The 23,867-nt window shown below is 32.6% G+C and overlaps 1 protein-coding gene across 2 annotated transcripts; it reads right to left on the bottom strand.

Annotated features, from left to right (window-relative positions):
* Positions 1-8,497: 8,497 nt before the first annotated feature.
* Positions 8,498-22,579, bottom strand: LOC117172583. 2 transcript variants are annotated; one of them, XM_033360659.1, is made up of 4 exons: positions 22,318-22,579; positions 17,502-17,552; positions 10,558-10,681; positions 8,498-10,210 (listed from the first exon to the last, which is right to left on the bottom strand). In XM_033360659.1, exons 3-4 carry the CDS (start codon positions 10,613-10,615, stop codon positions 9,894-9,896), a joined length of 375 nt encoding a protein of 124 aa, XP_033216550.1. In that variant the 5' UTR covers positions 10,616-10,681; positions 17,502-17,552; positions 22,318-22,579; the 3' UTR covers positions 8,498-9,893. The 2 variants fall into 2 exon arrangements, with proteins under 2 accessions (XP_033216550.1, XP_033216551.1); XM_033360660.1 differs by lacking the exon at positions 17,502-17,552.
* Positions 22,580-23,867: the final 1,288 nt, after the last annotated feature.

The raw sequence follows: 23,867 nt of genomic DNA, 5'->3' as shown, positions 1-23,867 counted from the left end.
CCCCCCCCGCCTTAACGTTTTCTGCTTATATCTACTATAGTTTTAATTGGATTCTGTGGAATTTTGGTAGATTATATGATGAAAATTACCGGAAAAACGAGGTGCCCTTGTGTCTCCTCCTAATTCAGATTAATTACTTTTCTTTCCATGTACTTCAAGTAGTTGTTACTGATGTCTCGTCCATGTCCTTGGTGTTAAAATGTTCAATGAAATTCCCAACGTCCAAAAACATCACAATTATCCTGTAACTATGCGTCAGATGTATGGAATCTCGTTTTTCATAGAATAATCCAAGATTATCCTTTAATGGTTGAATGCTGTACTGCGCGTGATGTCCTGGAATTATTGGCAACTGGAGGATTAGGATCCATTTCCAGTGGAGGTACCCTAACTTTGGATTAAACCAGCCCATCTGCGCATTGAAATTACATAAATAAAGTTATAACGATTATTTGTAGTTCACTAGTTTTTAGTAGAAGGAAAGAATAAAGGCAACCTCCAAATCCTCTTCCTATTCTTTTTCTTTCGTTTTCCTTTATTCTTATTTCACATCTTTTTTTGTTAATTCTTTTGTATTGATTTTATGAAAAGAGGCATTGAGAAGGCAATTTCCAAATCGTCTTCCTTCTCTTTTTGTTATTTGTTATAGTTCTTCTTTTCATATCCTCATTACAATTTTTCTTATTTTGTACAAGTAGGTTAAATGTCGCAGTCCAAAATTCATAGAATTACAATATATTTTTATGTATGCAAGATGCGTATTTTCGTTATTTCCTACATTATATATGTCACTGTAGTATCGTTAGAAGGTTTCTATGGGGTTAATTATTGCTCATCGAGCCCCAAAACTCATCCTCGGATACTTCATTATTGGTGGTAATATTCTCAATCTTGGCAAGAAAATTATTTCTTAAGATTTCCTTACTACAAACACTCATTGTGTGTCCCCTCAGGTAGCAGTATTCACAACAATTTTCCCATTTGAAAAGTTTAATTAGCTTGTTCGACGCGCGGTCTGCGCATAACACATATACATCTTGAAGCTATTTAATAAAGTATTTTCGGTCATTTGGAGGTCCTATAGTGGGGTTAGGACTGATCGAAATCTCCCGTCATCTCTTTCAATAATCTTTTAGCAAATTTTAGGTTTTCTACTTCACCCTTTCGTTCGATTTCAAGCGTCAGGTTTGCGCTTTTGGTTGCTTAGTCAATATAATTGTCTCAGCCATCCTGTAAAAGGAAATATTACATTAGTATTTAGTAATTTTGAGAGTCACTCGTAAGCAACCTTTAGTTTGTCTAAATGTTTCTGGAAGCGTTTTCCGCCTGTTGTTTCCTAAATAGCTGTAGTTTTACCTAGTATCTCTACAATTGTGTAGGGCATATGACTCTTACTGTCTAACTGGTTCGTTTTATTTTCTCTTTTCACATAGACTTTATCTCCTGCGTATCCGGCGAAAGCATTTAATTTTCTGTCATAGAGTTGTTTAGACCGGTTTTTAGCACTGATTATATTTCCTGCCGCTATATTTTTTAGTTCAGATAACCATAGTATCAGGTCTCTCAAATAAGAACCATATATTTCCAATTTTTCATAGGAGGGGAATGAACTAGGGGCGCGAGCTATGTTTCCAAATACTTGCTCGAAATGTGTGAATTTGGTTGATTCATGAATTGCGGTGTTATAAGAAAACATGGCAAAGGGTAGTAGCCTTATCCCCATCGTCATAATAGTCAGGGTAGGATCGGATGTAGTCGACCAATATTGCATGACTACTTTCTAAGGATCCATTCGATTGAGGTCTGTATCTCGAAGTAGTTATTTGGATAATTCCAAATATTTTAGACAATTTTCTTAGAATATTTCCAATAAACGCACTTCCTCGGTCAGTTAGTATCGCTTTTGCTGCACCGTATTGTGAAATTTAATTTTTGGCTAGAGCATGCGCAATTGTTGTCGCTGTTATACCTGGTATTGCCACAGCAATACAATATTTTGATAAATTATCTTATATCGTAAGGATGTGTCGATTTCCATCAGGGGTTATAGGTAATGGTCCTAAAGTGTCAAGGGATAGTTTATCAAAAGTTTCTATAGGTGTATCCGTTATAATCATGGGTTCGTGAGTTTTGACTCGAACTATTTTTTGTTCTTGACAAGTACTACACTTTCGCACGAAATCAGTAACTTGCTCTTTTATTCCTGGCCACATGTATCTTTCACGTATTCTTCCATAAGTTTTATTGGCTCCTTTATGTCCTTCTAGTTTGCTCTCATGATGTTCAATTATTATCTGATTGTGATTTTCTTTAGGGGGCACACAGACGCTCCCATAGCATACTATAATTCTAATATTGCCATTTTAGAAGCTTTCTTTTAAAATATCCAGAATAGTGATTTTAGGTATATTTTCAATTAAATCTCCACGAATTGAGATTCTGAAAGATTTCACGTTTTTTCTTTCTAAGCCACGCGTAGGTTATGTAATCCGATTTTTAAATTTTCCTTATTTAATGGATCGAAATGATTTGATTTTATAATAATTGTATAAATTCTATAACGACCACATGGTGTTATTAGGACTTGGCCCACTTTTGGATGTTGTTCTTTACTTTCTATAGGATCAAGGGTTTTAATGTTTATTAGTAGTCGCCCTATAGGCGTGGTGAATTCACAATCTTCTGAAAGAAAATGGACATAGTTTCCTCGTAGGTAGATTAAGTTCTCTCTACAACTTTGTATCTGTGGAGGTGTACTGCTACTAGAGGCTTGAGTGTTCATGTTAGGCAGTGCAGGCTGTACGCTAGTGCTGAAGGTACTGGTGAGGTCCTCTTCTGCTTTTACTTCTGCTGGCTCGGTATTCGAGATTGCTGGTTGGCTCATTTCTATTCGTCGGGGGTTGTAATTTTTGTCTAATGTGAGTGGGGTTTTTTTGAGTTTTTCGAATTTTTCATTATTTCTATTGGTTGTTTAACTGGCGTAGATAGCGCTTGTGGTAATCCACAACTTGATGAACGAAATGTTCCTAACCTGTCTGGGGTGGTAGGCATTTTCTTTTGAGGCGCAAAAGTTACGGTTTTGCGTTCATTCACTGTCTGGTGCGAGTGCCTGGATGGCTTGAAGAATTTCTAGATAGTCCTTTCCTTCTGATACGACCATGATGCCTCCGTAAACTTCATCGTTTTCTTCTACTATTTCTTCTTTTTCCCATTCTTTATGAGTTTGCAAGAAGTCATTACACTGTGAAAATAAAGTTCTTCATTCTTCTGTGGTGACTTTTGAACTATTTATTTCTCTTCTTTCATTATTTTCTTGTGTTTCTCCTTCCTCGTTAGACGAACTATCCTCGCTATCAGATTTCGAGAGGCTCACGCTTATCATGGCTCCTGTTTGCGCATCTTTTGTTGTCTCTTCTGGTTTTTAGCTTTCTTCTGCTACTTCTTCTTCAAATAACTTCTGAAATTGTTTTGCTGTGTCAGGTGGAGCACTTTTATGTATTTTACTGGAGAAGAAAGCTGCTAAAGGTATCTCTAAAGTAGGTAATACACTTCACGATATTTAGGTTGAGGTTTATTCCTTCCACCTTCTACTCTGCGTCGGAGCAGATGTTTGCTTATACTGCTTTCATTCGCGTCGCTAGCAGGTCTTGAAGTGGAACCAGTCCATGACTGGCCATCCTTAGGCCTGACAGTTACTTTCTGAGTGCCTGAGGTAGATGGTTTTGAAGTAGTGGGTTTGGTTGATGATCCTTTTTTTATATTTACTGCCAATCGACTCGAGGTTCTGATCACAGGGTTAGCTTGCTTTTCAGTGCCTGGCATGTTCCTTTTTCTTCCCTTTTTTGTTTTCTTCTGAAGGATTTTCTACAACTAGATTCCTAGAAAGAGCATTGGCATTCGTATTTAATTTTCCCGGTTTATATTTTAAATCATATTCATAATCTCTTAGCTTTAATCTCCATCGAATTAACCTCTGTCCCGAATCTTTTACCGAGTTTATCCATTTTAGTGGCTCATGGTCACTAACCAATGTTAATTTCTTTTCATAAGTATAAGGGCGATATTAATTAACTGCGTACAAAACAGCGAGCCATTATTTCTCTGTGGTGGAATAGTTGCATTCCGCGCTATTTAATACGTGAGAATAATAGGATATGGGAAGATCTATAGCTTTCTTTTCTTGGCTTAGTACAGCGCCGACTGCGTATCCTGATGCGTCAGTGGTTATTGTGAATGGATTTTGAAAATCTGGGTACTGTAAAATAGGGCTTTCACAGAAAGCCTGTCTCAAATTCTTAAAACTTTCTTCTTCTGGGGACCCCAAATAAAAGGCACTCCTTTCTTCAGAAGGTTAGTTAAAGGTTTACTTTTTGTTGCAAAATCCTTTATAAATGTTCTGCATGGATCACTATGTCATCGAGATAAACGAATAATTCGCTTTCCTGTAATCCTAAAAGTACTTGAGCCATTAATCGCTGAAAAGTAACTGGCGAATTCTTTAGTCCCATGGGGATTCTAATATTTTCGTAATGTCCATTTAAAAATGAAAAAGCAGTTTTAGGTCTGTCATCCGGATTTAATTCAATTTGATGGAATCCGTTACCTTAGTCAAAAATTGTAAAATATTGGGCTTTTCCCGAGTGATCCACGATTTCGGTAATATTTGGAAGTGGATAAGCATTTCCAATAGTTTTTTCGTTTAATAATAGAAAATCTATCACTACTCTGTATTTCCTTTTTCCCGTATGATCCATATTTTTAGGAATTATTAATATGAGAGAGTTATAGGGTGATTTTGATTGTGCAATTGCACCTTCTGTCAGCATTCTATCAATTAAAATGTGATATGAAATATTTTTGGATACATAGTTCTCGTCGGTGAAATATTCGTCAAGATCACCCCCTGGAAGCTGGTTGTATTCGAAAGGGATGAGTTCTTGTGGGTCAATTTCTACTACCATGTCCTCTTCTGTGGTATTTAAGGAAAAATTTGACAATTTCCACGAGAGTTGGATACTACAGCTTCTCTCATGAATAACCCTTCTTGCAATTTGATAAACGGTAAATATCCTTCCATCAGTTCGTTATTGGCTATTTTTACGGGAATCACCTGTCGTGATCCTACCTTTACATCAATTTTTCCGAATCCCGTTCCTTTATAATCAAGTATTTGCTCCTGCGCGGTTTTTGATTTATTATCAATAAAGTGACTAGGTTTGGTTGGGTTGGAATGGGTCACTATGGTATTATGCCAGAATTAAATTTCTACCTTTTCTTGACGGAGGTACTCTCGACCCAGAATTCCATCCGTGTTGATAGGGAAATCCGGTGAAACTACACGAAAAACTACGATGGATTCCTTTATGTGTAGTGTTATGGTGCCTATAATGGAAATTCTACTGGTCGTAATTCCTGTTATGTCTATTGATTCATCATCGGTTATTGATAAATCTACGTCTAGCGAACTTAGTTTTATAATATTAATGTCGGCACCGGTATCAATCCAAAATGACGCTTTTGCTTTTAGGATATTTGAGGAAGAAAATTCTACTACTCTGGATTCTCTACTGAGTTGAGTATGGTAGATTTTTTTTGTTTCATTAATATTCGCGCACTCTTCTGAAACTCTTCCATCGCCTCGCCGTCGCTGCGTCTATACGGCAAGCGGAATTGTAGTTTAATGTCTCATTGTTGGTTGGGTGAGGAGATTGTGCGCGGAGTGGTGTGTTCATTCCCCTTCGGGAATAATTCGAATTGGAATACTCGTTATTTGGCATGAAAGTAGTCGAGTATTGATGATAAGAATTATGCGTCGCAAAAGGATATTGTTGTGGTGAGTTATAATTACTCGAAAATTTCATTTTACTTTCACTGGGGTAATTTGAAGCTCCCGGAGAATAAGGACGTTTTATTACCCCAGAATAATGCGGCTTCTGATCCCAAGTTTTATATAAATCGGGAGCTGTCACAAATTGTACATGCGGACTAGGACTGCGATCCCGTGATCCTGAATAGTTAGGCTGGTAATACCTTGGTTCATAATAATAATAATTTGTTGGGTAGTGAGGATTTAACTGTTGTCTCGCTTCGTATTCGAGCGCGACTTTCAAAGCACTATCTAAATTTGAGGGGTTGCGTGCCTCTACTAATCCCGAAATATTATTTAGCAATCCACGCTTGAAAGCTTCCAAAGTGCGATCATTTAAAGAGCCTGAAAGTTGCTCTACGTTGGGATAGTTATCTTCGAGTGCAGCTTGAGTTCCTGATTTTAAAAGAATCAAACGATCAAAGAATTCACTGACGTTTTCCTCGCGTCTCATTCTAATGATTAAAATTTCGTGTAAACACCAAGAATATGTTTTATGAGGAGCAAAACGTTGTTTTTAATGTTTTATTAAATCCTTAATTATTACAAAACTCTTTCCGGGAATACTATCTCTAGCCGCACCATTTAATCGGGCTAGAATCGCTTTAAGATATTGTGTTTCACAATTTGCTGGTATTGCAGATTCCCCATTGATAATGTCCTGCATAAAATCTCTCAAGGGCATGTTTTTTCCGTCATAAGTAGGGATGTTTACAACCCCATGCTGTATGGCAAAACAATCTGCCATAGAAGTCATCATGGCTTCACTGAGGGTGCTATTAATATCGCCAGTGAATTGAGATTGATTAAGTGTTGGATTCTCGTTATCAGACATTTTTGCGATATGTTTTGTTAAGATGCAAGCAAAATCTTTTATTTATTGAAGAAATTCAGGAATTCATAAATTTAATTGTTTCAAAAACGATTTTTCTACTATACCAGCAATTTCAGTTGGAATTTCCGAGGTTATGACGTTATAATCAACAATTTTATCTAGAATTGGAATTTGAACTATGAAAATTGTTGATAATAAGGCTTTCGGACAAATTAAAATTTTAAAATAATTAATTTCAACGAAAGACGACAGTTTATTTATTTGAATTAAATTAGTGTTCGAGGATGGGTCATAAATAAAATCGCCATGTTGACTTTAAAATAATTCGTATGAACTGAAATTATTGTTTTGGACTTTTTGTATGGTTATAATGTTAGATAAATATTCAGACATTCGCCTTTAGTGATCTAAGTTGAAAGGTTCTTTGATTGAGTGATTTGTGATTAGACAATTAAACTTCTACAAGAAATGAATAAAAGGGTCTGTATTTTAATGAAAGACTCTATTGCAGATAGCTCGGGCTATCACTAAATGGATAAATTATAATAATAAAATCGCATGAATTGGATTTTGTCTTGAACTTAGAGTCAATTAATTCTTTAAGCAGGTAATTTGTTGCCAAAGTTTTCTTTTGTCAAGACAAACTAAGGCATGAAATGACCACGATATATGTGAATAGTCTGTCTGATCGTAAACGCGTGATATAACTCAGCGACCAAATGCCTTCGTTGAGTCTTAGGAATCTAAATTATCAAGGGAATTAAAAGGTGTGACGTATTGTAGCTTTTCTTCATGCCACAGTTTGAATAGACTAAAGCATTGTCGCAATTTACATTTCTGGAATTTACTAAGACCGAATGAAGGGATTAAATTTGACAAAGTATTTGAATTTTCCGAAGTGATTAGTTTATACCCATTTTGTTCCCTGTTACTGGGAATTTTCTCACTGTTGTGGTGTATGCGTATAATTTTGTGTTCAATTAGTAAATAAAAATGTTAGTATCGCTTAATCGATCTTGAACGCGATTGTTGATTGATGATGTTGTTTTAAACCCTTCACTTGTGCAATCTTGCTACAAAGAGTACACATAAGGGTAATTCAGGGGGTTTCGTGGGATTATTAACGATGGCAGAGCTTGTGATCACACGAAGTATACCAACGCCTATCATGCACTTCAAACTTTGCCTTACCCCCGAGGGTGACCGTGCAACGTATCTAAGAAGGACTTAAGTCTTGAGTGCCGATGAATTAGCCATCTTAAAACTACACTGAACTTAATTTGTTAATAAAAACACTGAATTAAAACAGAAATGACTATCAAATCGCTTCAATCAAATCAGCTGTCACGTCCCGAGCAAAAGTCGAGGTTAGTTTGGAAAAGAGTGAGCAAAGGAGAGACCAGTGCAGGACAGGATTTATTATAAAATATAAGAAGAGTATTAACAGTTACAAAAAATAAACTTACATGCACCTTTCTTCAATTAAAAGGGCGAGAGAAAGTTGCTTTGTCGATTGGATCTCCGTTTTGTATTGTAGTGCAGCGACGAAACCCTACCGGATGTTTGTATGAATTTATTGTTGAATAAATTCAAGAGTAAATTCAATCACACGACTTAGTCAAGGCAGTTTGTACTTCGTGGCTCGAGTTGACAGTATGACTGTTTGAACGGTAAGGACTCAATCTTCAAAGGTTAGTTGCTGGGTGTTCAGAACCCTTCTCACGCGATCACGCGAATGTGAAGAGAATAACCAATAGTGTAGAGGCACATCGAAAGATAAAAAATAATAATCTGTGTCATGTTACATCCGTTTATTTCTTTAATACACAAGTACATTTTTCTCATTATTATACACTCGAAGAAAAGTTTCATTTAATCCAAAAAAGGCGTTTTCACATAATTTAAAGAGAATATTTATTTATATCAAAATTCAATTTTTTAGATCAGAAAATTTTGTATAAAAAATATACCTTTGATTTATGGCTAACAAGAACGGTAAAATGAAAATAAATTACATTCCGTTGTTTATATAATTCCGTGCGTTGTGTGCAATGAATTTCTGGAGCAAATTTCCACCTCTTTATAATCATTTAGAAATAAGGTTTAATCTATAGATTTTTATGTTTTTATGAACTTATGTTTTATTGCTGAATTTTAAATAAGTTTTGTGGAGTCAAAACTTACTTCAGAAATGCATTGCACACTACATATCAAATTATAAAAAAATTTAAACTTGAGAATAGAAAAGGAATTTATAAGAAAACTAATACCAAATAATGTCGGAATGTTATTATTTAAGCAATAAATCAAGAACTTAGCGCACGGAAAGAATTTCTCGACAGCAGTGGTTTACTGACACACCAGTGGTGCTAATCGTTAGGGCGAATGTTGCTCATTCGTTTGGCATACTTGCTGCTTGGTTTAGCTAAGTGATACCGAAGATGGTCCGGTGGAATACTGCGCATGCGTCAAGCAGAGCTCTATTTTGGAGAAATAGTTTGGGGCGCCCGCTGCACCAAAATCGGTATGACAACTGTGCGAAGCCTACGTACAACTGCTTTACAGCAGGTGGCGCTGCTTTTGTGCCAAAATTCTTTCCGTGTAACCAGTAATCCATGTAATTAACAAACCAATATATCCTTTTTTACTACTACGAAATGATACTAAAACTAGAAACTAATATTGATCAACAGAGATTTCATTAACTTATGGACTTAATAAATAGTTCTTTTATATATTATGTCTGCAGTGCCGGATCATGGGGAGGGCTTGATGGTGCTGAAGCACCGGGCCCCACGCTAGTGGGGGCCCTCTTCTCCCCAAGAAAAACATATAATATACAGTAAAATAACCCGCTTATAAACAAAAATAATAAAGTCCTAAAAAAAATTTTAGTAAAATTTTTTCAATTAAATTTTTGAATTTTTTTATCATGATCTAATTTTAAATGAAAGTAAAATGTTAAGTCCAGCCGCCTTAAAGGGGCCCCAACGTTATTTTAGCTCCGGGCCCCGAAAGGTCTTAATCCGCCCATGTATGTCTGTAAATGATCCAAATTACTGTTGTCTAATATTATTTATGTATTTTTTATATATTATATCACAGTAGGGGAAAAAAATATTGGTTTATCCTTGAGCGAGGGCGGGTGTTGGCATAAAAAGGGATGTACAGTCAGAAATTTCAAATATTGTTTTACTTAAGCACTTTGTCAAAATCGAGTTGATATAAATCTGTGTCTTCATCAGTCCACTCATAAGGAGCGGTAGCAGTGGTCTTAACTTGCATTCCTTCTACTATTAATTTACGCACCCAATAATCGTCCTCGTATTTTTCTAAGGCGCAAACCAGTTTATTATCCTTGTTGTCTATTAGCCCGTAAATGTCTTGATTGTGCTGATCACTTACCAGTATATCTAATTTATTGGTTATAGTCCAAAAGAGACCCAAGTCGTCTGCAACAGTCAGTGTGTCAGCCTTAAGAAGTGTTTTATTGTACTGTGAACTTAATTCTGAAATAAAAAAATAGAATTAAATTAATTTTGATGCTTGAAATGCTAGATTGGGCATCACAGACTTTCCCCGATTCCCCTGGGACTTCCTTTTTTGGAATTGCCATGTTTTTTAAATAAACTAAAATTGAAAATACAATATTTGAATTGTGTGCGCTGCAGGCCATAAAATTCCGAGAGGCGGCGCCAACAGCTGTCTACACTAGCGCTCGACACTGAATCCCAACCAAAAGTATAATTAATTTACTGGAATTGCTAAATTTTCATTTAAAAATACATTTTTCACCAAAAAAGAAAGATTTTGTAAAAAAATTAGTTATGATGTCTAGGAATATTATTGTATTTACCAATGAAACTGAAGAAAATCGCTAAAGTTAGGAGAGGGGCGCCAACATGGATCTTCATTTTCGTTAAATCGAGGATCGTGATTAAAGGAGATTGCTGAATTTCGTAAAATGAAATAAAACCTTTCTGCAAGAAAAATAAAAACAAAACTTAATGAAAATGTAGAAAATAAAATTTATCCTTCTTCTAAGTCTTAGAAATTTGGAAACCAAAATTTGCAGGTCCGTCCACTCAGCGCCGCCACCTACGAAAACTCACTAAAAATGATCATAATGCGATAAACGATAAGTGGAGATTTTTTCATTTTTTTTTGCTCTATGGCATTTGAAAATTGCGCCCACTTTATAATTTCCCCAAAACTACTGTTAGTTTATATTTTTTGTCTCTTTTTTTGCTCTCCGATAATATATAATACGTTACCCAAAAACTACCCCTAAGTCATACATACCTTCCTCTCGTCGTCAAAAACGTTTTAAAAGTTAGAAAACCACCTTGAACAATGCAAAAATAATTTAGGACTCAAAATTAATTAAATGAATCTTGCAAATTTGCCTCACATTATAATATTCCCAAAACTACCCGTCCACGTGAACGTATGAAACAGAACGTATATATGTATAAAAAAAGCATTACAAATAATCAAACTTAGAAGACACTGTTAGCTAATATTTTTTCCCTTTTTTTCTCTTTTTAAAAATATATAATATGTTCCCGAAAAACCACCCCTAAGTCATACATACCTACCCCTCGTGATCAGAAACGGTTTAAAGACGGAAAACAAGCTTGAACAACGTGAACATGAGTTAGAATAACAAATTAATTATATGACACTTAAAAATTTTCCCCTCTTTTAAATTATCCCGAAAAACTACCCTTCCACATGAGCGTATGCAACGTAACATACATATGTATTAAAAAAGCATAAAATTAATAAGATCTAGAAAACACTGTTAGTCGATATTTTTTTTCTCTCTCTAATAATATACAATGCGTTTCCAAAAAACTACCCCTAAGTCATACATACATACCCCTCGTGAACAAAAACGTTTTAAGTGTTGAAAACCCACCTTTTAAAATGTAGACATACTTTAAAGCTCGAAATTAATTACATTACACTTCAAAATTTCCCCCTCATTATCGTTTCCTCAAAAAACTACCCTTCTATGTGAATGTGAGCAGCAGAACATATATATGTAAGAAAAAACATAACAAATAATACTAACTTAGAAAACACTGTTAGTTGATATTTTTTTCCTCTTTTTTTTGCTCTTTGATAATAGATCATACGTACCCGACAAACTACCCCTAAGTCCTACATACTCTCCCCTCGTCATCAAAAACGTTTTACAAGTTGGAGAACCACCTTGAACAATGTAAAAATGATTGAGAACTCTAAATTAATTACATGTATGTATGACTTAGGGGTAGTTTTTGGGTAACGTATTATATATTATTGAAGAGCAAAAAAAAGCAAAAAAATATCGACTAACAGCGTTTTCTAAGTTTTATTATTTGTTATGCTTTTTTCATACATATAAATGTTCTGCTGCATAGACTTACTTGGAAGGGTAGTTTTTCGGAAAAGTATGAAGAGGGGGGAATTTTAAAGTGCCATAAATCAATTTAAAGTTCTAAAACATTTTTGCATTCTCCAAGGTGGTTTTCCAACTTTTTAAATGTTTTTGATGACGAGGGGAAGCTATGTATGACTTTGGGGTTGTTTTTGAGAAACGTATCATATATTATCGAAGAGCAAAAAGAGAGCAAAAATTCGACGAACAGTGTTTTCTAAGTTCTATTACTTTCATCCTTTTTCCATACATATATCTTCCGCTGCATACGTTCACTTGGAAGGGTAGTTTTTTGGAAAAATATGAAGAGGGGGGAATTTTAAAGTGCCATATAATCAATTTAAAGTTCTAAATCATTTTTGCATTGTTCAAAGTGGTTTTCCAAATTTTTAAACGTTTTTGATTACGAGGGAGGGTATGTATGACTTAGGGGTAGTTTTTGGGCAACGTATTCTATATTATCGAAGAGCAGAAAAAGATAAAAAAAATATCGACTAACAGTGTTTTCTAAGTTTTATTATTTTTTATGCTTTTTTCATACATATATATGCTCTGCTGCACAGATTCACGTGAAAGGGTAGTTTTTCGGGAAAGTATGAAGAGGGGGAAATTTTGAAGCTCCATGTAATTGATTTGGTGTTCTAAATCATTTTTGCATTGTTCAAAGTAGTTTTCCAACTTTCAAAACGTTTTTGATGACGAAGGAATGGTATGTATGACTTAGGGGTAGTTTTTGGGTTACATATTATATATTATCGGAGAAGCAAAAAAAGAGAAAAAAATATCAACTAACAGTTTCTTCTAAGTTTGATTATTTTTAATGCTTTTTTCATACTTATAAATGTTCAGCTGCATACGTTTACGTGAAAGGGTAGTTTTGGGGAAATTATAAAGAGGGCGAAATTTTTAAGTACCATGTGATTAATTTGAAGCCCTAAATCATGTTCACATTGTTAAAGGTAGTTTTCCTATTTTAAAATATTTTTGATCACAAGAGATACTTGTGTAAGACTTAGGGGTAGTATTTTGGGAAACGTAATATATATCATCATAGAGCAAAAAAAGCAAAAAAATCTCTGCTCATCGGTTATCGCATTTTAATCATCAAGATAAAAAGAAAAAATTCTTAGATGCGTTATTCCCGAATAATAAGAGTATTTTCAAAGAAAATTGAAAAAAATACAATTCCCGTGTAGGAAAATTCGCGGATAATAAAATGCCTAAATAATAAAATTTCCTAATGATAAAAATCAGGCAAAGAATTTGTTGCTTGTACGATTTTCTTATTAGGACAAAATTTATTTTTGTTATAAATAATTTAACATAATGTATATAGAATTTTCGTCCTATTTTTTTAGCGAAAATTTATCTTGCATTTTATATGTATTAAAATAGCTTACTAATTTCATCCACATTTGGTTTAGAATTGCACTATTTCACTATTTGTCTAACTAAAAATTAATTTACTTTATTTATTATCAATTTCAATCCAAATTTGTCTTTTCTTGGTAAAAAATTAATATTTAGTCTTTGAAAATTCACTAATGTAATTGAAAATTTATTTTTTTTCAAAATGAAAATGAATAGTTTCAAACTAAAGCTTTAAGTTTCTTGGAAATTTTGCATATAGACAGTTAAACCTTATGGTAGAAAATTCATTCATCACGTTGAAATTCCGTTCGCAATTAAAATATTTGGTGACAATTTATGTATTTTATTACAAATTATTCTATTTCCGCAGAATATTAATCTGTCTTCTTAAATTGTTATTTTTATAATTAAAAATTAGATTTTTTTTTACTAAAAAGTAATCTCATTAACTGTAATGCTATGCAAACATCTGCTTAGCATTACTAAAAGAGAAGATAGTTATAAACAGTAATAATTTATTTAAACAATAGCGTTTGTTTAATATTACTTAATTTTAACTGAAAAGTGGACTGCAATATAAAAACTCCAGGAAAAATGTAGGCTTCTAATATTATCTAAAGAAAATATTATTAAATATGATAATACATTGTTCAAAGAATGATTTTTCTGAACTTGAATTCATGTTTAGCTACAATTATTCTAAGATAATACTGTTATTGAATGTCATTAAACTCTTGAGGGTCACATTATTCTAGAATATTATCTGAGCTCACACTTTCAAGCAGTTATTCCTTAACTCTCCATGTGTGAATTATAATTTCAAGCAGTAATAATTATTCACAACGCCCTTAGCCACCTCACCCTCTCCCACTCCAAATTCTTTCATCCCTACTTCCCACCCACATCCATAACTGTAATCTTCCTACATACTCCTATTCCTAATCATTTCCCGTACTTCACCTCATTTCCTCTCACTTTCCCTACTTGGTACCAACTCTACTTTTCACGCCCCCACTTTCCCTTATTTCCCCTCATCTTACTGCCTCTACTTTCTTTCCCCTCTTTTCCTCTAACTTACCCTTCTTTTCTTCCCTTTATTCGCATAACCCATTTCTTCATTCACCCACCTTTAACTTCTCATACTTCTCGTAGCCTCCGCTCATTTCCTCTACTCTCCTATCCCTAACTTCCCTAGCTGACCATACTCTCGTTTCTTTTTACCTTCTCTACTTTTCTACCTCTTATTTTCCCCAACTTTTTCTCTTGTCGTTCACAATATTTCCACTGATTTTTCTCATTTTCTCACTATTCCACCCCGGCTTTCCCATCCGACACTTCCTTTCTACTACTTCCGTTAGTTTCTACCATTCTTCAGCCCTCACTTCCCCTTTTCTACTCAATCTCAATTATAATCATTTCGTCTCATTTCCTTTTGCCACTAAACTTTTGCTTCCCTCTCCCCCTCGTTCCCCTTTATCTAAACTACTTTTTACCCCCTCACTTATTCTAATTTTCCTCTCCCTTAGCCACAAAAACCAACTACTAAACGAAGATTAACTATCTTGCAGTATATTAGTCCCAAATATTTCTTTGCTATATTTGGATTTTACCACGAATAAATAGGATCTATTCAATTTGTCTAGCATTTCAGTTATTCACATTTTAATGTTGGAACAATTTTAATTCTTTTAAACAATGATTTTATAAAATGTGAAAAGTCAGGTTCCTATTCCAAGTCATATTAGCTACGCAAAAACTTAAATCAAAAATCAACGCAAGACATTTATTTTATTATTCATTATGTTATTAACATTTTATTACGTCACAAATATCCTAAGCATTTTGACATTTTTGAAGTAATGATCAAAAATAGATTACTAAAAAAAAATGTCTGGAAAAATCTTAAATTATCTAGTTTCTATTTTGAAAAAATAATTTGAAAATTTTAAGATATCAAAGTATGTCAAAACGAATCTGGCAGATTTCAAGATTTCAAGCAGTAATAATTATTCGCATCGCCCTTAGCCACCTCACCCCCACTCCAAATTCTTTCATCCCACTTCCCATTCACATCCATAACTTTAATCTTCTTACATACTCCTATTCCTAATCATTTCCCGTACTTCACCTCATTTCCCCTCACTTTCCCTACTTGGTACCAACTCTACTTTTCACGCCCTCACTTTCCCTTATTTCCCCTCATCTTACTGCCTCTACTTTCTTTCCCCTCTTTTCCTCTAACTTACCCTTCTTTTCTTCCCTTTATTCACATAACCCATTTCTTCATTCACCCACCTTTAACTTCTCATACTTCTCGTAGCCTCCGCTCATTTCCTCTACTCTCCTATCCCTAACTTCCCTAGCTGACACTATTCTCGTTTCTTTTTACTTCCTCTACTTTCCTACCTCTTATTTTCCCAAACTTTTTCTCTTGTCGTTCACAATATTTCCACTGATTTTTCTCATTTTCTCACTATTCCAACCCGGCTTTCCCATCCGACACTTCCTTTCTACTACTTCCGTTAGTTTCTACCATTCTTCAGCCCTCACTTCCTCTCTTCTACTCAATCTCAATTATAATCATTTCCAGTCATTTCCTCTTTCCACTAAACTTTTGCTTCCCTCTCCCCCTCGTTCCCCTTTATCTAAACTACTTTTTACCCCCTCACTTATTCTAATTTTCCTCTCCCTTAGCCTCAAAAACCAACTACTAAACGAAGATTAACTATCTTGCAGTATATTAGTCCTTAATATTTCTTTGCTGTATCTGGATTTTACCACGAATCAGTAGGATCTATTCAATTTGTTTAGCATTTCAACTATTCACCTTTTAATGTTTGAACAATTTAAATTCTTTTAAACAATGATTTTATAAAATGTGAAAAGTCAGGTTCCTATTCTAAGTCATATTAGCTATGCAAAAACTTAAATAAAAAATCAACGCAAGACATTTATTTTATTATTCATTATGTTATTAACATTTTATTACGTCACAACTATTCCTAAGCATTTTGACATTTTTAAAGTAATGATCAAAAATAGATTACTAAAAAAAAATGTCTGGAAAAATCTTAAATTATCTAGTTTCTATTTTGAAAAAATAATTTGAAAAATTTAAGATATCAAAGTATGTCAAAAACTAATCTGGGAGATTTTCAGACAATTTTTTTAATTATAAATGTTCCTTGAATTTTAAGAAAAATACATATAATTTAAAAAGGTATTTATAATCTAAATTAATCTGCGTTGTCATTAAGGATAGTTACAATCATTAAGTGCAGATATCATTTCACCCAACGTGAAAATAGAAAACAAAATTATTGATAAGGTTAACTCTTCAAATAACAGAAAAAACTTAAATTCTTCTATAGACCAGATGGAAAATAAATTATAATTATTTTTAAAATAAAATTTTTTAAATATTTGAAAGCGTTTAAAGAATATTTAAAGTTATCAGGAAAATAAAAAAAAAATTTTTGCAAAAATGATATTTTACTTTGAAAAATTAATTTTAATACAACATTCGTAATAATTTCAAAAAATTCTTAATAATTTTATAGAATTTCCAATAAGCATATGAGAGATTTTATGGAAAAGTTTTAGGAGAGCTAGATTATTATGCTAGAGCGTTTTTTTTTATTTAAAATTTATTTCTTTGGCTTCTAATGCAACTGTTTTTTCTAAAAATTCATGTGTTTGATTAAAAATTCAATGGAATTGTCAAAAACTCCTCTTTTTGAATTAGGAATTAAATTCTTCAATTTTTTAATCCTTTTTGGTTTAGTTCAAAATTCATTTATTTGTCTAAGAATTAAACTATTTTGTAAGTAATTCTCTTTTTCGTTTGAAAATTCGTGTGTTTTGTGTGGAATTTGTATATTGTAGAAACTTTGTCATTTTTAAGTATAAAACAGTAAAAACTTAAATTCTTATCGAATCCTTACAATTTCTTTAATTGGGTTACATTAAAATTAAAATTGATTTAATATTTAAAGAAAACGCACCTTTTTAGAGTTGGGAATTTTCTTGTTTCACTTGCTGCTTTTGAATCGAAACTGAAAAAAATGTCTTATGTAGTAAAAAATTAATAAAAATAATACTTTAAAATTTTAGTAGCGTTGAAATAGATTTGAGAATGTTGCGATAACGCGTAACATTTTTAAGAAGTTAACCGTTTTATTGCACATTCACTTTAACAGAGATTAGAAATTCAAAATAAATCGTATAGTGTTTGCACATTCCTCTTTATTACACCTATATTTATCAGAATTATACAATTTTATTGTGAAATTTAATAGAAGATAACAAGTAAACCGTCGCAGCAATTCAAAAAATTATCATATTTACGACTTGTAGATAGATTAGAAATTTTTTGTGTTGTTTTTAAGGAACTAGAAATGCACATGTAGCATACAAATATTAAAATACCCTGTGGGCACAAAGTTTGGCGACGTCTTTACGACATCGTTACGACATTTTTACGATAAATTTATGACATCCTATGTCCATGTCGTTAAGGTGTCTTTACGATATCGTAAAGACAGCGAAACGACATAGAAATATGATGTCGTAAAGTTGTCGTAAAGATGTCGTAACGATGTCGTAAAGACGTCGCCAAATTTTGTGCCCACTGGGTATGGTCGCATTACATTTTCCAGTACTTAAATAGCCTTCCGAATGAAAAGGGTCATAAGTTGGGACCTATACAATCTAAGATATTTATTTTTTTATTTTACGCTGAAATTATTCTTTTATGAATTATTCTCTTATTGATTGTCTTTTTTCTGGCACCACTTACGTATCCAGTGGGCACAATATTCGGGGACGTCTTTACGACATCGTTACAACATCTTTACGACAACCTTACGATATCCTATGACGACTTAACGACATGGACATAGGATGTCGTAAAGTTGTCGTAAATATGTCATAACGATGTTCTAAAGACGTCGCCAAATTTTGTGCCCACTGGGTAGCTCTGCCCAGGGACAAGATATTTTGAAAAACCGAAAATGATTTTTGACAGTTTTCTTACAAATATTTCCAAAACGCATCGTATAAAAATTTAGAACAGTTTGAATTTTCCTCAACGCTCCTCAATAAACCATTTTGGTAAAAAAAACGCACATTATATACATAATACATGTATAGTGAGAATCTAAAAAGTGATTTTGTGATTTTTGATACTTTTAATTCTAATATTATTTTTTTTTTAATTAAAACAAAACCTAATCATCATATGATACAGCGATTTTTAAAAAATTGTTTAGATCCTTTTTTGTTGAAAAATTTTTTCTACTTGTTTTTTTCTTATCTTGCATAGTTTGACCACAAACTGGAATTTTTTACTACTTTTTATACAATGAAAATGTGAATTGTCGATTTTTGCGAGGAATTGAAAAAGTTCTATAAAAATCCTTTAGAGCTTTTGAAAATCAACGTTTTTTTTTCTTGAATTTTTTTCATATCTAGCGTTGATTGGCTCAAAATGCTCATTTTCACAAATTGCACACAATTTGCCTAATGTCTCGCTTAAAGTGCAAAGTTGAAAGAAAGTAAAAAAAACAAGTGGGAAGGTTTATAAAAAAAGTGCCACTTTCTAGTTCTATTCTATAAGATGATTGCGATAGAAAGTAATCAATTTTTTATATAATTACTTTTGTTAATTCGAACTAATTATTAACAGATTCCGATTAAAAAGTAGAATTTACCTAAAAAATTGCAGAAAATTTTCTATAAACAATAATACATTGTTTGAAAAATGAGTTAATTATTAAATGATCAATAGAATGTAACATCTTATGCGTTAAAAGCAACATGTATTTAAAAAATCGTTAAAAAATCATAATGAGTCCTAGAAACTAGCAAAATTCAAGTTTTCTATCATGCGTTTGTTTGGGTACTTATTAAACAGACTTATGGGTTTTACATTTAAAAAATAAAAATTATTAAGTTGCCCGAGTCGAAATATAGGCCCTCCTTTGACGCTTCCAGTGGAAGTATTTTCCCTACTTTGCGGCTGTTTATTCTACTACCATCTACGTAGCCACTACGTAGCCACTTTAACGCGCAAAATATGTGGCGTCGTTACCTCGGCGCCTGCGCCCTCGTGGCAGATACTTTGTTGTTTTCTTTGAAATTCCATCATCACAGTTCGTGAAAACAACAGCTAAATTGGTTTTAAATAATAAATATTAAAGTGATAACATCAAAATGGTTTCAAGAAGAAAGAAGTTTGCCCTAATCTGCTGGCTGCAAGCAAAAGAAAAAATGCAAACCAGCGCTAAGGTTTTAAAGATAGTTATAAAGAAACCAGATCCAACCCCCCCCCCCCCCCCCCCCCAAAAAAAAGGTATCAAACACACGAGAAAAAACATCAAAAGAAATAGGTAAAAAAAATACAATTATTTTTTATTGAGTTTTTTCTGTACCACAAAAAATACCTCCAAATTAGTTACCACAGATTCTCAAGAAATAGATTATCCTTTCACGCAATTTTCTTTTGAACTGATGAATCACAAAATTGAATGATTTAAGTTTAAAAATTTGGAAAATAGGGCAATATAAAAATCCTAAAAATTAAATATTTTAAGATTAGATCATTGGAAATTATTTATACTTAAAAGCGTTCAAAAATTAAATAATTAAAAATTTCAAACTTTTGAATTTGAGCAATTATAAATTCAAAGCGATCAAGATTTCACAATTTTTTGTTGAAAACAAAATTGAACCATTTAAAGTTGAAGCTTCTGAAATTCTAGAATTAAACATTTTTATTACAGAACAAAATCATAATTTGACCTTCAAAGTAATTGGCGAATTCTTATAAAATCAAAGAATGAATTTAATTTAATTTTAAAAATGTTTAAATTTCAATTATTTGTGTTTAATTAAAATCACATGAAAACTTTGTACGTCTGACTATACCAGCAATTCGGAGAAATTTAATTTTTTTTCTTTTGCCAAAAGGTCCCAAAGAAATTAAACGGTGGCAACAGTCTATTCGCAAAGATGACAGAAATACAGTTTGTGAACCAACACTTTTGGTAAAGTGACATAATTTGGAAGGCAGAAGTTAAAGGCCCAGACGGAAATGTTATGTCCACTGTATGTTAATTTCGGTTCTTATTATTTTTCTATATTTATTTTGTTGAACTACATGGTTTTTAACAATCTAAATCAATTACTAATTTGATCAATTAAAATTGGTTTTAAAAATATTTTAGAGGTATAAAAATAACGTTTCTACTGATGAAAGAAAATCATCTATAACAAAACTCGTGGAATTTTAAACCAAACAGAAGAATTTTCAACTAAAATGATGATTTTTTAACCAAAAATCTGCGCGCCTTGCGGGCACATTCTCATTGCGCACCGCGCGCGCGACTCACAAGTTTAACTGCGTCTAGGGGGCGCGACGGTTCAATCTCGCGCTTTGCGCTCGATAATGGGTTAACTCGCGCTTCGCGCTCGGATATTTATCCTTTGCATTTGGAATGCTTGAAAAAAGATATTTGTAAACAGGTTTTGTTGAACTTTTTTCTCGTAACTTTCGTCGTTTTTTCACACTTTTCTTTATTTTTTTTTCAACGTTATTTTTCCCGAATAAAACAAAAGGTACGCGTCCTATCAAGAAGTGATTGTTAACGAAATTGTAGATCTTTTTTTGGCTAACAATTTTTGTTAATTCGTTTTTGTTCGTATCCTACGTAGTTTGTCTACAAAATGGAATTTTTTATTATTTTTTTTGTGCAATCAAAATTTGAATTTTTTATTTTTAGGATTATCAAATTCAGAAAAAAGTGGTCTAAAAAATTTTCAAAATGCGCTCACTTTTTGAATTTTTATAAAAAATGGTTGGTTAACGAACTCGTCCTTTCTTTTAGGACCTAAAAAAAGTGTGCTAAAGATGGATTTGATTTGTTGATTTTTTCTAGAGTTATCGTGTTTATGGATGGAACCAAAAACAAAGAATTTTTAAATAAGAAAATTAACTTTCAAAGTAAAAAATCATTCCCTACCAAAAAATTTGATTTTTTAACAACGTACGCGAATTGTTCACGAAATAAATCAATTTTTGATTTAAAAAGACGAATTTACATCCAAATTGTTGATTTTTGAACTAGAAAAGGTTAATTTTTCACCCGAAATAGTTAAATTTTATACGGGAATATTAAAATGTTTAGATAAAAAATTCATTTTTGAAAAACAAGTTACATTTTTAAAAAGGGATCAATTTTCAATTAAAATTATAAATCTTCCAACAAAATTAATTTTTAACAAAAGAGTTCAGCTTCTAACCACAAGTAGTTGAACTTTCTAAAAAAAAAGGTAAATTCTTAACGAAAAATGTAAGAAAAATTTTATTTTGTAATTTAGAAATATTTCCTTTTCGAAAGAATACTGCTACTCTAAAAACTACTTAGAGCACTCTCTTTTTTTAACTTCGGAAGAAGGGAACAGGGATTTTTTAAACTCCTTTCTCTTGAATCTCAGTTTCTTTTTCAATTCCCCTTCTATGTCAAAAATTCCCTGTCACAATAATTACAATTGTTTATAAAATTACCTAATTAATTACACTAGCGAAATAAACAATGGAAAAATATAAATAAAATTCAAACTGTTTTCAGAATACTCATCCTTATATTCAATTTTCCTAATATTAAATTACATGTTTTGATCCGTTTTTTTAGCTAACTAGTTACAGCTGCTCTTATTGTTACTGAAAACGATGTTATTCCTTTTATATTCATGAAACGTATCAAGTTTTTAATCAATTTTTGTAATTTTGCTATACATAACAATGAAAAAAAGGCTTACCTGATCGGAGCACCATCTATTGGATTTATCTGAACTACTATACCCCTCCGGATGCTAAAATAACAACTACTGCATACACATACACGAGCGATGCAAGTTTCTATTAGAGCTCAAGTTCTAAATTATATCAAATTTGATTTGAGAAGCAACTTTAGTGAACCCACAGTTTTTTCTGTAAAACATTAAACAACGTCAAGATGTTTTAGCACTTTAAATTAATTACTGGGCACTGTGTGTGTGTCGCAGCACACGCTAAGTGACGTTGCTGTTTATACCAAAGAAGAAAAAATCACAGCAATTAAAAAAATTATCAAATTCATGACTTAGACAGAGATTGAAGGAAAATAAAAACGAATTTTTATTGCTTACATATTTTTTTAATGTCAACTGTTTTACTGGGCTATAAATTTTATTTAAAAAATGCGAAGTATACTTTTTCAAAAATTAAAAAAATTACATACACCTGCTGAAGGGAGGAATAAGAAATCATGTTTATCACGCTTACATTTTTTAGAAGCAAACGATATTGTTGCGTAATACAATTTTATAGACGATGTATTTCGTTGCAGCAAATCAAAAAATTATCAAACTCACGACTTGGACAGAGACAGAAAGGCAATACAAATTTTTATTACGTAAAAACTTATTTAAATCTGAACTATTTTATTGTCCATGAAATTTTATTAGAAAAATGCGAATTACACGTTTGTAGAAATTAAAAAATTTACCATATTTACCATATTCAGCAACATGTATTTAAAAAATTGTTAAAAAATCAAAATGAGCTCCAGAAACTAGCAAAATTCCAGTTTTCTATCATGGCGTTTATTTGGGACCGTATCAAACAGACTTATGGGGTTTATATTTGAAAAGTCATAAATTATTCATTTGTATTCTACAACTATTTGTGAAGGGACCCGAATCGAAATATAGGCCCTACTTTGACTTTCCAGGTAGAAGTATTGCCTCTACTTTACGGCTGCTCATTCTATTATCTCCTTCTTAGCCTCTCTTAGAAATATTTTCATGATATTTTTCTTCTACACATTCTTCAGCCCCTACATTGAAGATCTTGCTCCTACGTCCTTGAGTTCTACTAACGTCTCCTTTAAACCTCCATAATCTTCGCAGAATTGTAAGATCTGTTTTAACGTTCTGTAATTATTTGTACATTTTTAACCTCCTCAACACACTTTAATCTTCAAATTTCGAAGTAGGAATGGGATTTAAACAATATTTTGCAAAGATTTTTTATTTTAAAAATTGTTGTTCAACTTCGTCGTTTTCTAAAATTGCACGTAATCGATTACACAGGCCCACAAAAAAAACAAAAGTGTCTGTGCAATTGACCAGACCTATATATTCTTATGTATTTTTCGACGCTGAATCCGAACTTGCAATAAAAAAGTAGGGTCCAGCTACTTCTTTATGGGGTTTTGCTCGAAAATCCTCATTTTTTACGGTTTTTTCATGGTTTTTTTTAAATAAAAAAAAATAAAGAAAAATTTTATTTTTTTGACTTCAGAATCGAATTCGACGGGAAAAAATAC

This window comes from Belonocnema kinseyi, chromosome 5, assembly GCF_010883055.1.
Source record: "Belonocnema kinseyi isolate 2016_QV_RU_SX_M_011 chromosome 5, B_treatae_v1, whole genome shotgun sequence".
Classification (NCBI taxonomy): Eukaryota; Metazoa; Arthropoda; class Insecta; order Hymenoptera; family Cynipidae; genus Belonocnema; species Belonocnema kinseyi.
Note: the sequence above shows the minus strand (reverse complement) of the source record. Positions and strands in the feature narration are given on the sequence as shown.

Coding starts and splice junctions, on each gene's coding strand:
- LOC117172583 (XM_033360659.1), bottom strand. CDS start 10,615: ATGAAGATCCATGTTGGCGCCCCTCTCCTAACTTTAGCGATTTTCTTC. Junction 10,211..10,557: donor GATTTTCTTCAGTTTCATTG/GTAAATACAATA, acceptor TTTTTATTTCAG/AATTAAGTTCACAGTACAAT.